This window comes from Microtus ochrogaster, chromosome 10, assembly GCF_000317375.1.
Source record: "Microtus ochrogaster isolate Prairie Vole_2 chromosome 10, MicOch1.0, whole genome shotgun sequence".
NCBI lineage: Eukaryota > Metazoa > Chordata > Mammalia > Rodentia > Cricetidae > Microtus > Microtus ochrogaster.
The window spans coordinates 20,976,429-20,991,385 of NC_022016.1; the positions used below are offsets into that span (position 1 = coordinate 20,976,429).

Consider the following 14,957-nt stretch of genomic DNA (forward strand, 5'->3'; position numbering starts at 1 on the left):
TTTTCAATAATTAGTACAAAGTCCAGATTTTTTTAAATGCTCTGTTTAGAGGCAAGAAGGAAAAGTCAGAACACAGTCATTGATTTTCCAGATGTGATAATTCAATATTTTTCCATCAACCATGAAGGATGTTTTCTACTCCCCTACAGGAGAACATGGGGCCAGTGGGAAGAGCTGAGGTTTAGGAAAAGTAGACTATTTTAAATGCTGCTTCGATGTTGGCCACCTTGGCTACTTACTCTCTGTGACCATCGGTTAAACATATTAGGACAGTTAATGTTAAAGAAAGCACCAAGAGTGAATCTGGTGCACAAAGAACACCTTCAGAAAACAGAGCATTGTGGTATTTTAAAATTATTTATACTCACACCAATAATGCTATGTCATTCCTCCCAAAACTAAGATTTAAAACTCTCCGATATCAATCTCGGACCACAAAAAGGCAAGCAGGAGCCAGTGCCACTTGGAGGGTGCCAGGAGGGAGAATACAGATCCCAGAGTCATGCCAGGGCCAATTTCATCTCCCGTGGGTCATCTCTGGAAAACTTTGGGCCTCCAAGTATCAGTCTGTACTCCTTTAGATGCTTGGGGTCAGTTTCTAATGAAAAAGAGGATGGGGTTCAACTGCCCGCGGTAACCGACAAAATGCCATCTGCTTCTGTCATGGCTGAGTCCACACTATCCTCGTTTTCAGCAAGTCCTAAAGACGTGATGTGTCACAATCCTCAACTGTAATCAACATTCATAACTCATGTCATTCAATGTCCCAAACAAACTGGTGACACACCTACGGAGCAAAGCCCTGTGATAAATCTCACTCGAGGTCTGTGGCTTATACTTGACCACTCTGACTGTCTCTGACAGCCAAGCGCGGAGCTGCACCCTACTTTATCCAGTGTTTGGTACGAACTACCTCCTCCACAGGACAAGTTTGAAAATGACAATATGGACAGGAATTCTCCAGAGACAGCGTTGCCTCTACAGAACTGCCCGGATGCTCCCTGATGGTGGGTCACCATCTCTACAGGGTCACGTAGAGCACTTCGGCCTTTGTCTTACTGGGAATAAAACAGCTAACAACTAACTAGTTTCCTCCATATATCTATTGAGTGCTATCAATATTCTTAAAGCCCAGAAGCCAAACATCTTCATCATCTCTGTAGACAGCATTATCATTTTTAAAGATATAAAAACTACCCAGATACAGTGAGTGGTGCATGCCTTTAATCTCAGCACTTGGGAAGCAGAGTAGACGGATCTCTGTGAGTTCAAGGCCAGTCTGATCTACACAATAAGTTCAGGCCAGTGAGGAATACATAGGAAGAGCCTGTCTCAAAAACAAAAAAGGACTTTTTCACCTTGGAAAAATACTAAAAGTCTGTATAAAATGAAACTCTCCAAAGTGGTTGAATATAAAGTTTTCAGAAGAAAAAAATACCAATATCTACAAATATTGTAAAATTTCAGGCCCTTAGTTGCAGCAATTCTACTTTTAGAAAACTGACTCATAAAATACTTGAAAGAATACACAAAGACATGTACAAATGTTTTTAGCACAGCAGTATTTGCTAACAATGAGAAAACTAAAGCCATATAGCTGTCCTTTAGTGTGAAAAATCCCACGCACTGGGGCACCATACTGCTCATGACTGCACAGCTCTGAACAGATAAAGTGCATTAGCACACACTGATGTGGGTCCAGATGACACTGGAGTGTGTGTGTGCGTGTGTGCGTGTATGTGGCTCAAGGCTTACAAAAAAAGGCAACTGAAAAACAAAACTCCATGTGTCCCTTATACACATCTGTGATCGTACCAAATGTGTCCAGAGCTGAGGTGAGTCAGAGGATGAGCGCCATGGGGGAAGAGAAAAGGACTCGCCCCTCATTCCCCTCATTTTCCACACGTAGGACAGGGTGCGTCCCTCCCTCTAAAGGGAAGGGAGAGCAACATCCCGCCTCTCTCACCTTCACTCAGCTGCTCCAGCGAGCCACGAGAAAGCAGACTTGAGAAAGACTCCACAACTGTGCATTTCTTCCTGTATCTGCGATGGAGACCGACACGTGGGAGGAGAAGAGAGGGGAAGACGGGCATCAGACCGAGTTCACCGTCACCGATAACCACCTGAATCACGCTGCAACTCAAAGCCCTCCTCTCCCCGTGCTGCATGCACAGTGCCTAGGCCTGCACTGCCAACCACAATGGGCATTCAACCCACCACGCCTAGTGCAGAGGAGCCCACACACCACCCTGGGCACAAATCGTGCATAAACCTACGTTCCTCTTCCTGGATAAAAGCCTAATTTCTGTGGTGAGCATCTCCACGGGAGAAAAATGGACGTAAAGTGCACTGTTGGGAAAACGCTCTTCATTTGAGGATTTCCAACATAATTACATGAAGATTCATCTTGCCCACATTAAAATTCACCAGTACAGATAATGGCTTTCACTGAGGCCTGCTACATGCAGAGTGGAGCTTAACACTGATGCTCTGCCTCACTCTGATCCACCAAGAGTGTCTAAGCACATCCTGAGGCAAATAGAAATTCCCTTCTGGTTGTGCAGTTTCTCCCATAGAGAGGAAGCACACTCCCTGCTTGACCTGACAAGATACTCGGTTCTTAACTTGTCTACCTCAGCAGACCTCAAAAGGTCTGACCCTCTGAAGCCTTCCTCAGGCTCTCACTATAGTTCAGACCCGTGTTTCCAGCAGGGGGCGCAGGTGCTAAAATGGGAGCCATACTATGAAGCCTCCAAGTTTCTCGGCCAATTCAGTTCTACGCAATGGAATTGAGGCTGAAGACCTGCGGCATAGTTCTGGCCAGCCTCAAACCCATAGACCCTAGCTCAGCAAACGGCATCCCCTTGGCACTAAGATAAGAAAGTCTGGGGTCGTAAATCAGATATTAACTACTCAGTCATACTTTTGGCAGGTTTGCAAAGCGTCCTTCATGGCGGAAATGCCGTTCTGGATGTCCTGCTGCTCAAAGGTCATGATGGCCTGCAAGACCACAATGGTGCTGTATCCCAAGGCGTGGTACATGCTCTCCTTGGCCCTGCAGAGAACACAGACAGTTAGCACATTTCAAAACAATGCAAGAAAAGGAAACAGAAGTCCCGGTGTTTCTGACATCAGCAACACAAAATCCTCACCACGCATGTTGACGTCTGCTCCACGTTCCTGAAATGATACACCCTCTGAAAGGCCTGCTTTAAAAACTCAAGCCCTGATTTAAACTCAGCAGAATAGAGCTGCCAACAACATGCCGTTCCCTGATTCAGCACAAGGGGGCAGCCTGGAGGTTCATTTCCGAGAAAAAGCTTAAAAGCAAACCTATTTTATTTTTTTCTAATTGAATAGCGGGAAGTGTACCATCTTAATTTCTGAAATGAGTGAGGCCTGGTGGCCCACAACTTCAGTTCTAGCGTCTGAAAAATAGAGACAGGAGTTCAGGAATCCAAGGTCATCTTCGCCGAGTTTGAGGCCAGCCTGATTCTTTGTGATGAACAACTACATGTAAAGATATGTGGATGGATGAAGGGGTTCACTGCGTGACGCACTATGTCATGCTAAAGCTTCCATGATGAGATTTTTCCCTTCATTTTTTTTTCTTTTTTTATCTTAAATTTTATTTTGCTTTATTTCGCGGTGGAGGTTGCAAGGGCACAGGGCAGATGCAAGGGGATGGGAGATGGGTGGGATCGGGATGCATGACATGCATGACATGAAAGACAAAGAATAAAGAAAGTTTTTTTTTTTAAAAAAAAAAAAACCCTGCTATCTCCTCTCTAGTCAAAGCCAAGAGGAAGCAAGATCTTTGCAATCAATTAGATCACAACCAAAGTAAACCTCAGGTCTACTACCTGGGTCTCCGGATTAAAGTCTGGGGGCTGAGGTTATCAAGTTCAGGATGATGGCCTGAGGCTGCTTGCTCTCCTCAAAGCCTCTTATGCTGATCATTTATGTTGGAAACATCAAGGTGGGGTTTTGTTTTTAATTTAAGTGCTATGGCTCAACACCCCTAGGCTACATAAAGCTAATGCAACATTATCCTTTTGCCTCGGACAGGGTCTAAAGAGCCCTCCATATGAATGAGGGCAATGAGGGCACTGCCTGAACACAGCGTGACATTCAAATCTCACACTCAAGTGGGGTGAAAAGGGAATTTTAACAGTGAATTACGCATAAAGATCAGAGACTATATAACTAGTGATTTATTTTTATCCCTATTTTTTATAAGCAGATGGTAGAGATGAAAAAGAGACCTGTTTCAAAAATAAATGAATAAAGGAGACAGGTAAAGACACCGCAGAGTCAGAAGGCAAGCTGACAGTCGGTGAAGGGAGGCAGTTGTGAGGCCCAAGGAGTGAGCCTGTGCCACCTTGACTGGAGGCCAGAGAGTTTAAGCTGATTTTTGCTCTTTCAAAGTTGTCGACAACAGGTGTGGCTACAGCTAGAGATCCTGACCTAGGGTGTGGTTTAGGGTTTTGGGTATAAAGGTAGGTCCGCCCCACCCGATCCAAAGGTGGGAGAATTCAAGTCTATTCCTTATATCATGTTAATGAAGTCTTTTGGGATGAAGTACAGAAGAGTGTGGAAAATAAGGGATCCATGATTCACTGAATGTCCTTCCTGGTGCTGTTCTGTGTTTCCATCTCTTATTTCTCTCAGATCTCCGTTCCTTTTGCTTAATAATTCTAATCCTCATGCACCTACCCTGAAACGTATAAATTTCACTGAGACTTTGACAAGGATCCCACCCCCACCCCACCCCCTTAAACGGAGGTTTCCTCCCAGATAGACAAAGTTGACTGTTTGCTTGGGGTTCTGATTGTTCTGATTCTTTATTACAATATTAAAATCCTTGTGCGCCCTTCCCATGTGTTGAATCTCAGTCTTCTCGATGTTTGCTCTCACGCCAAGGTTTTCACTGACCTCCACCACTCTATTTACCACGGCCTGCAGCTCGTTTGGACTCTCAGCAAGTAGTGCTGTATCGTTGGCGAAATGTAAGTTGTTAATTTGCACACCGCCTATCTGCATGCCTATCTCCCCATCCTGCAGGGCTGTTGCTATTATTAATTCCAGGGATGGATTAAAGAGTAGTGGTGAGGGGACGCACCCCTACCTGCCACACTCCCACGATTGTCTTAAACTGATGACTTAGTTCTCCACCTCAAGCAAACTGTCAACTTTGTCTATCCAGGAGGAGACCTCAGTTCAAAGGAGGGAACTATTTCAGATGTCAAGAGGCAAATAGGGACAGCAAGGGCTGCATTCTGGGCACTAGGAAAGGTTTGGTCAGCAAGAGACACAACAACAAAATGACAGGTATATGAGACACTTGTCTTGAGCTGCCGCCTTTATAACTCTGAAACCTGGACAGTGAGACACTCCTCAGAACAGCATCTAAATGTGTTTGAGATGGCGTGTCTCAGGAGGATTCTAGGCATCACACGAAGAAACAGGCTACTTGAGATACTTCAGCCATGTTATGAGAATAAAAGACAGCAGATAGCCAAAGACAACACTGCTTGGAGGAGTGCACAGGATCAGGTGAAGTGGAAGGCACAAAGAATGCTGGACAGACAGCATAAAGGAAGACTGTGGAGCCTTGGGCATGACAATAACACAAGCAGCTAGGACTACCCAGGAGAGGAACTGGAGGACCACAATAAACGCTTAAGCGTTGCTCGGGCATAAATGATGATGATAAACAATGATCTTCGACAAGCAGTGGTCCAGACGATGACAGATGAAGTCTGAGGGATACCACTGGCCAGTTGATGTGAGGGATCAGACTCACCAACTTCAGCATCAAGTCTTCCTCTAGCAAGTTACAAAAGAACTCAGCTTCACCAGAACTGAGTCTGGAGACAAGATCAGTTCTGCAAAGTCCGTCAAATGCAGAGCTGAGGCCAGTAAGCAGGTAGGGCTGGGGCACTACCACGTCTGCAAAACTCAGTGACAGAAGCAGGGAGCCCCTATCGGATTCCTGACATCTTAACTTTGATTTTAGCACCAAGATCAGGCTTCTCTAGTCACTCCCCTGTTTGCTTCAGAGGAAACGTTGTTCAACAATTGATAACAGGAGTGCTCATGTGAAGACTTCGCTCCAGAGAACAAACGTGGGCCTCGAACACCAGAGACGACATCTGAGCAAGCATGGGAAGAAGCATCCAAAATTCCTATCGACTAAATTTGAAACAGCATCTCTTTAAAGCTGGTTGATGGGAAGGGGTCTCAATCCAACTAGCTTACAAACACTGGGCAGATACATTAACACAGAAGCATGACATCAGAGAAACATGAAAAATATCTAATGAGAAACAGCTAATTACCATGGACGAAGCAGCTCCAAGGCATCTTTAAACTTGTTACTTAGAAATAAGTTCAATGCCTCTGCACACTCTTCCAGCCCACTCTTGAGATCCACCTTGGTTGATGAACTGAAGAAAAAAAAAACAAAAAGATAAAGGATCTGTGTAGTATTTACTATTAGCACCTTGTCCCAAGGAGTCGGGGAGGGGATCTCGGTGACCAGCTGAAATTCCCCCTTTGCCACTTCCCAATGCTGGGCAGGAGCTTCCCCTGCCCTCTGTAAGGCCAATGCTCTGCATCTATCTCTAAGAACCAGGCGGCCGTGAGCACAGGGCCATATGCACACTGCACACAGGGGCCAACAGTGAGTACCCAATTACCCACACTAACATTTAAAAGTACATAAACCTCTGCAGAGGAGGGGGAGTGGAGACATAGAGACAACAAAAGATTGTATGTGTTTCCGGTTTGTTCTTTCAAACAGTCTGACAGTAGAGCCCATGCTGGCCTGGAACTCACAGCAATTCCCTGCCCTATCCCCCCAAGTGCTACAATCACACGCATGAAACTCTGAACCCCATTTCCAGGCAGAGTCTTCTGACTGTGCAGCCTGTCCACGCTGGTGTTCTATCCTCTGGCTCATCTTCCTAGGCGGCCAGGATAGAAGGAGGAGGCGTACAGCACTGCCTTCTCCCCAGAACAACTTCCCTTATCAAAGAAGAGTCCTCCCTGTTCTTCCAAAGGGAAACAGAAAAAGAAAAAATGGCACCCCCAAAGTCCAGTGCTTAGACATGCTGGCTATCAAAGCAGGAGCGTCAAAACCCATGTCTCTCTGACCTCCCACCTCCTTTTATCTTTCATCCTTTCGTTCTTTTTTTTAAACTGTAGCTGTGACCCAAAGCTCAGCCTAGACCTGATGGTAACCCATCTGCCTTGGCTTCCTAAGCACTAGGATGGGCATGTGCTAAGAGGCATCATTTTCTAAGTCCCAGCGCCAACCCTGTCTATAACATACCCGGGCCTCAACTTTCTTATCTGTGAAATGGGAGCACGGCAATTTATTTCCAGGGCTGTTGTGAAGAAGAGATCGGCCAACAAACACTGCCCATGGTAGGTATCAATTCGATGAGGGTGTGGAGGGAAGGGGTCACACACATGGAGGCCTGGTTCTGATGAGCCTTGCCGTAGAAAGATGCTCCCAAACAGAGGAGTGACTCATGGGAATATCTGTTTTCAGGGGGAAGGAATTCTAGGCTGCACATGCAGCAGGCAGGACAGAAAATGAGAGAAACAGCAGAAACTAGTCCAAAGTCAGCAACGACAGTGTCAGAGGAGGTGGGTTCTATTCTAAGAACAAAGGGAGGAACATTGTCTCAGAAATCCTGTCCCCTGGGTGTGGCAGAGTGCGGCTTTAGCCTCAGCACTCAGAAGGCAGGGACAGGCCGACCTCTGGAAGTCCGCAGCCAGCCTGATCTACATGTCCAGTTCCTGACCATCCAGGGCCGCTTTCCCTTCCCAGCCGCTGTGTTCCGGCTTTCTCTCTCACCTGCTCCGCATCCCCTCCCACTCTCTAAGGTGGCGGCTCATCCTCCACTGTCAGGAAATGAGCTGTGACCAGAATGCTCTCCTGTCAACAAACAGCTACCTCCACATCTCAGCTGCCATCTGGAGGATGCACTGCACCTGTCCCAGCCTGGAGTAAACAAAGAAGCCACAGCCCTTCAAAGTTGTCTTGTATGAGGTCTGCCTGGAACTGAACCCACTACTCCAGCACTGCCTGCCAAAGGCTCTGGCTTCTATCTTGGCTGGGGTTCCTCCTGGAGACACACACCCCTCTCTGCTCCCAAGGCCATCCCACGAATGCAGATGGTTATCCCTTCAGACCTAAGCGCTAAAGCTCTCCTCAAGAATGCCTTCCTGATGACAGAGGCTTTGACGTCATGATTTCAATCGTAAGCAGGCATTAGAGACACCTTTGTGAGCTTGTCAATGCTGACTGCTGGACCCCACACTCAAAGGTTTCCGACTCAGGGGGCCTGGCATGAGCCCAGTTTTGCTTTAATGCACCCTCTACGCCACTGTCAGACTTCTCTTCCTAAAACAGATATTCATGGCGCTGTCTTCTCAGATTAAGAACCAAAAACGGGCTGCCACATAAAGTTCAACAGGCCCAGGAAACATACGCCCACCAAAAGATTTTTAAGAACCACCAGGCATCTCAAAGGTTCACCAACACGGGATGCCCCTCAAGCCTGGCATGACAGAACGAAAAGAATCCGGAACCAGAAGTAAAAGTCGGTGTTTCCATCTCCGGAGAGTCCCCTGGGTCCCGGCCCATCTCTGAAACACCAAGGTGCTTTCACAACCCACAACCTGTTTGAAAGACACAGTGACAATGGTTGCTATGGGCATGCTTTGTGAGTGTTCCTGCTCCGTGTGAGTCAGCAGCTGTGTAGCAGCTGTGTATAATCTTGCAAACGCTATGGAGGCTCAGCCCACACACTTACATTCTGGACCCGCCGGAGCCCTGCCGGCTTCCTGCCACGCATCCTCGGTGAAGTACAGACTCCTTCCTAGTTCTAATTTACAAGACATGCTAATACAAGGCAGAATTATTATTTCAGTCCTATAGTTTTAAAAACCACACAAAATAACTTATAACAAATATCTGGAATGATGTTAATAGAGGCCTTACATCCCAACTCCATCTCTCCCTTTAACAATACACTTGATTGCAAATGCTGCGTGCCTTGCGGGGTTGGCTCCGTTCCTGACCTCAACCCAGTCCTACATATGACCATTACAAGTCAGTTTTCTTCCCTAGTACTCAGTTTCCTAATTCGTAAGATATGTCTAGCAAAAGTGCCCACATTATAAGCTGCACTATTATCACATGTGCTATGCTTAGATCAGTGCAGAAGTCCTTGGATAACGCCAGCTATTAGTACCATTATTTGGTAATAACTTAACTGCTTTCAGTAATTCAGAGCCATTTGTTCAGGTATCCACGCAACTGTATAATACCAGACAACGTTCAATGACTAGAGAGGGGGCAAGCATAAAGATGGAAGAGGAGATGAATGACAGGCAGTTCAGATAATAGGAAGGGTTCGCCTATGAAGACCTTCTGCAGACACACACGTGACTAGAAGGAGAAACTCACACTGGGAACTTATGGACGACGGTGCCTAGGGCAGAGCTGGCTCATGACTTTGTCCCCATGAAGACACGCAAGTGTGCGTGCGTGGGAGGGAAGGAGCACGTGTAGGGTAACAGAGAGGAGGTGGGGTTGCTGGCGTCCTCACCGGGTGGAGCCAGATAGAGTGTCTGTTTTCCCCAGTTTCCTCCAGGTCTCCTTGGCATCGAGAACTATAGTCAAAGATTTCCCATACCGCACCAACTCTATTCAAACTGGGGCCCTAATCAACAGGATCTCAAACACCCAGCACAACCCCATTTTCTCTGGATGTGTCTCTACTTTCAGATGAGTCATTTAGACTGACTTATTTTGGGCAAGAAGAGAATTGAAGAATGGGCAGTCATGGTTAGGCCTGCTAGCAAATGGGGGGTTTGCTCTTCCATAATAGATTGAGAAGAATTTAGGGGTTCCATGCCATTTGACACATCATATGCTTTTCTCTTGTTTATCTGGTTGTTGTTGTTGTTGTTGTTGTTCTAGATTCCCAACCATGAACCAACCATGGATGACAGGGCACTCTTTCTTCTCCTGTATTAACATCTGGAGGAGATGAACGCTTCCTCCTGCTAGATTCCCTGGGGAGGGACTTTGTTGGTTTCCTTTCTGCTTTATTCCTCCCCTGTGCAGAATAAAGGCCCTGAAGCAGAAGGATCACAAGTTCAAATCCAGTGGGCTAGCTGAGTGGTGACTTGAAAAGGCGAAGTAAGTGAGTGGGTGTGAGTAACCCAACCGCTGCAGCTGCTGCCACCTCTGCCGCCACCTCCCTGCCTCCTATTTTGGGCACTAAAGATTGCAAACCAAGATTACATAATATCAGCAAATACTCTGGCACTGAGTTATAGCACCAGCCCTCTTCCAGCCTTTTCTTAAGAAAGAAAGGGGTACCGCCTGTTGGCTCTGGGATGCAATGAGCCAAGGAGAGTAGGCTCTATCATCCCAACCCACAAAGCAAAGCCTACAACTTTGGGCCTAAGATCATACAGGGATGAGGTAATAACAAAACAACCAAAATCCCCAAAGCATGTCTCCACATAACAAGCCTACGTCCTCTCATGCAGTCTTTGTGACTTAAAAAGCTTAGAGTTCCATCTTCACAGGTCAGAATCCTTCACTGACATCCCAAGTGTCTCTAAACCAGCAGCTCTCAACCTGTGGGTTGTGACTCTTTGGAGTCACATGACCCTCTCACAGGGGTCACCTGAGACTGACTATCAGAAAACAGATATTTATATTATGATTCATAAAAGTAGCAAAATTATAGATACGAAGTAGCAATGAAAATAATGTTATGGTTGGGGTCACCACAACATGAGGAACTGTATTTAAGGGTCACAGCTTTAGAGAGGCTGAGAACCACTGCGCTCACAAAAATGCTAAGGAAACGGGTCTTCCGCAGGAGGCCTTAACACTCCCAATGTCATGCGCAAAATCAGGGAGAGACAAGACTTTACTCTTCATAGATCTTTACCAAAGAATGTGGCAATTTGCAAAATTCTCCAAATCCAAGACCCTAACTGTACTAAAAAGATTCCAGCAACCCTCTTGCCTAAGATTCAGGCATGCAGATCCAAAGGCTCAGACATGCACAGCAAATAACCAGAGTCTCTTTTCTCTTTAATTAGCCAAGGCAGAGGGGAGACCACAAGTTCACATCGAGAGGGATGCAGCCAGGCACTCAAAAAGCTATCACACGGGAGGCTGGGGCAGGGAGAGAACAAGTTCAATCTATCTGCAGGGCCGGCCCCTCATACACAAGCTAATGGAGAACTCAGGAAATGTGGCACAGGTATCAACCACTGCTGCAGAACCAGAAATGATAAAAATATGAATATAGGAAAGATAAAAGTGTGATTAAATAATACAGAAAGAGAGGAGGTAAAAGTCGTCATCTTTCAGACACTAAAAAGAGTGGTGGTACATGGCTTTAGTCCTAGCTATTGGGAGGCAGAGTCAGGCAGATCTCTGTGAGTTCCAGGCCAGCCTGGTCTACAGAGTGAGTTCTAGGACAGCAGGAACCACATAGAAAGACCCTGTCAAGGACAGGACAGGACAGGAAAGGACAGGATAGGACAGGACAGAAAAGGGGGGAAAAAAAGAAAAAGGAAAAGGAAAAACGCTTAGTCTAGTCACACGAACAAGAACAATGTGTTCATCCTTCAGTCCCACAGGAGAACAGAGGTCTGGCTCAGAGCCACCTCCATGGTGCTGCAGCGCTCCATGTCAAGTGTGTCTTAGGAGATACGTGCATTCGCAGAGGAGACAGCTGGGCTCCTGTAAGCTAGTTCTGCGTTACAGCCATCTCTCCTATCCGGGTTTACCTAAGCACAGTGAGCTGTTCTTTAATATAGCACCAGTGTGGTGCTAGTTTTGCAATGCCTAATATGTCTCTAATAAAATTAACTTATTTTGAAATGGCTCCTTGGCAAACATTGGAAACTACCCTGGTGTAGCCTACTATTAAAAATGCTAGACACTGATAAGCAGGTAAAGTCAGTGCCTTGGGCAAATGCCAACTATGTCAGGAAGAAGAAATCAGAAAGCTGAGACAGGAGGACTGCTGGGAGCTCAAGGCCAGCTTGAGCTAGACAGTGAATTCAAGTCTGAACTGGACAACATGTGCGACCACTTATCAACAACACGGAGGCTGTAGAGGTAGGTCAGTCAGTAAAGCAAGGCCTTGTATGAGTGAGGACCTGAGTTTGGGTCCCCAGAAACCATGTGCAGAGCAGGATGTAGTGGGCGCACCTATACGTCCTAGCAACGACGACATGGAAGGCGGAGACAAGCAGACTCAAAGAGTTCACAGACCGACCGGCCTGGCCTAGGTGGTGAAGCTCCAGCCCAGTGACAGATCCTTCCCCAAACAAAAGGGAGAGGGCTCTGAGGACGAACAGACAGCCAAGGCTATCCTGTGAGCGCAGCACGGGCAACTCCTCCCGCCACAAACACAGCAAGTAAACAGATTAACGAACCTATTAATTAAAAATGAGAAAGGGTCAGATTCAATGGTCTGGGCAATCTATCCTTCATTCTTTCTTAGATAACAGTATAATAATAAGAACATAAAGCTTTAATAAAATATCCACAACCACTTAAAGAGTCTGGTCCATCAATAGCCAGTGTATCCGCACATTGTGCTATCCAGAAGTTTACACCTGCAACACTGAAATGGTGTCCGTGACCAGCAGTGGCTCTCTCTAGCTCGAATTCTTTACCAACAATCCAAACAAAGGCCCCTCCTCCCACACTGCCCTCTACTCAGTTTCGCCATGATTAATGACTCGACCATTTGGGAACCTCACCCTACTGAACAGCCTCTGGAGTGCTACCTCCGCTTTGTACCCAACATGGGGCTGAAGTGGTACCCACGCTAGCAAGTGAAGAGTAGAAAGATCTATAAAAGGCTTCTCTCCATCCCTTTAGCCTGAGACCCTTGACTCCTGCTTTTGTGAATTCCTCAAATACAATATATCAAAACAACTACGATACACTTTATCCTTGAGATCTGAAAATGAGCAACCTTTCCAACAGTTCACTTCATGGAAAGACACCTGTGTGAAGACCCAAGCATGTCTCCTCGCTAATTACAGGATGTGGTAAGAGGATGAAGTGATGGGAAAAGTCTGGGCCAACAAGGTGTCTTCCCTCATTTTTCCAAACTGCTTAATACAATGACTTCAGCAACTAGTCTATTAAGAAACTGGAGGTGAAAAGCACGAAACCAAGAACATCCATAACTTCATCACGGGTGCCCTTTAAAACTACTGGTAATAAATGCAACCTCAAAGAATTTCAGAGCTGCAGAGTATCTTAGCTGGTGGCCATGTACTTCTCTAGGCATCAAGAACCTTCGATGGGAAGATTTCTCTCCTATTCCTAGGCTGAATGAAGAACAAAAGAAACAGCACAATCATTGATTTGAAACTAAGCACACACGCTGGTCAATCACCAGGGCAGGTGGAACCACAAAAGGCACCCTATTTACAAACGAGGGCAGAGCATCAGAGTCAGCGTGTTTGCCTCCCAACTACCGCCTAGCTGCAGCACCCCAATCAATTCACCTGACACCCAGTGCTTCCTGTTTATTAAATGGTGACCCAAATTCTAGACCTGCCTGCCTTATAGTACTGTTTGGAGAAGCCGACTGGTGCTTGTGGGGAGGGGAGTTTGAGGAGGTGACACTGGTTACTTCCTGTGCCACCTGATACCAGCCACACCCACAAACTTCAGAAAGGCTGATGCCTCACTGACCACAGTAGAATACCTTCTGATGAAAAGGGTGGGGGCATTTCGTTTTGCTAGGGCTACAAAACCTGCAAGTGTTAAGAATAATAAAAGCATCTCGACACCCTAACACCATTTCTCACAATTGATCTCCACTTCTCCTGGACGTTCATCTCTAACCTTTTCTCTTCCCATCTCAGACGTATACACAAATCTCACTCATTTTTCTACCTCCCCTCGGGCTTGCTCTGTGTCCTAACCATGGCTTCTCTGCTAGATTGCATCTGGAATGTCCCAAAGGACCCATGTGTTAATGTGTTGGTGTCCAAAGGTGTCATGGTAAAGTCTCTAAGAGGAAGGGTCCAAGTGGAAGATGGCTGGGTGACGGACTGTGGTGCCCTGGTTTTCTCCTCCTGTCTCCTTCCCTGGCCATGGTGTGACCGCGGTACTGGCTGCCATGCACTCCCTCCACGAACTGCAGCCTCATCACAGAGTCGCAGTCACAGCCAGCGGGGAAACGCCAGACCTGGAGCTCGTACAACACAATAAGCCTTTCTAAGTTGACTGCCTCCAGTTTAAAAAGCAGACTATAGAACAATGTAACATGATCCCCTTTTAAACAATTTAATAAATCTAAAAAGACTACAAATTCTGGTATTACATTTCATTCTCTTTGTGCTTTCTGTGGCTCCAGAGTTTCTACAATGGGTACGTCTTAATATTTTGATCACCCTCTGACACTACTGAGACTGCCAATAAAGTTTACTCTGAATCAGAGGGCAGAGCGAGCTACTAGATGACCAAAATTAGCCATAGGGTTTATGGAGGACCAAGGACATACAGAGAGCCGCAGGAAGTAGTAGGGTGGGGCTGAGATTCTCAGCCTTTTTGGATTGAGAAAGGAGCGTGAAGGTTACTGGTCCCTTCTTCACTGCTTCTCTGATCAATGAGGTTTTTACCCCACTACCTGGCTCCCGAGTTTTTATTGATAAAGAGTAATTAGATAAACACTTCAGCAAACAAAACAAGTTGTTCTAAAACTTAAAGAAAAGCCAATAAAAGTTACCTGCTACCTCGCCTGAGGAGCTGAGTTCAGTTTCCCGACCCACACAGAGAAAGGTGACAACTAACTCCTATAAATTGTCCTCTACGCTATACGCATGTGCTATGTACTCACTCTAACACACATGTACATACACACACATGTGCTATG

At 46.2% G+C, this 14,957-nt stretch overlaps 1 protein-coding gene across 6 annotated transcripts in view; it reads right to left on the minus strand.

The window, feature by feature from the left end:
- The window catches only part of Ttc39b (tetratricopeptide repeat domain 39B), a 208,840-nt gene that overhangs the window by 47,669 nt on the left and 146,214 nt on the right, over window positions 1–14,957 (minus strand). For all 6 annotated transcript variants that reach the window (XM_026781906.1, XM_026781908.1, XM_026781907.1 and 3 more), the window contains 3 exons: window positions 6,342–6,449; window positions 2,924–3,055; window positions 1,967–2,043 (listed from right to left, as the gene is read on the minus strand). In XM_026781906.1, coding sequence (XP_026637707.1) covers window positions 1,967–2,043; window positions 2,924–3,055; window positions 6,342–6,449 — 317 coding nt within the window. The remainder of the gene's footprint in view (window positions 1–1,966; window positions 2,044–2,923; window positions 3,056–6,341; window positions 6,450–14,957) is intronic.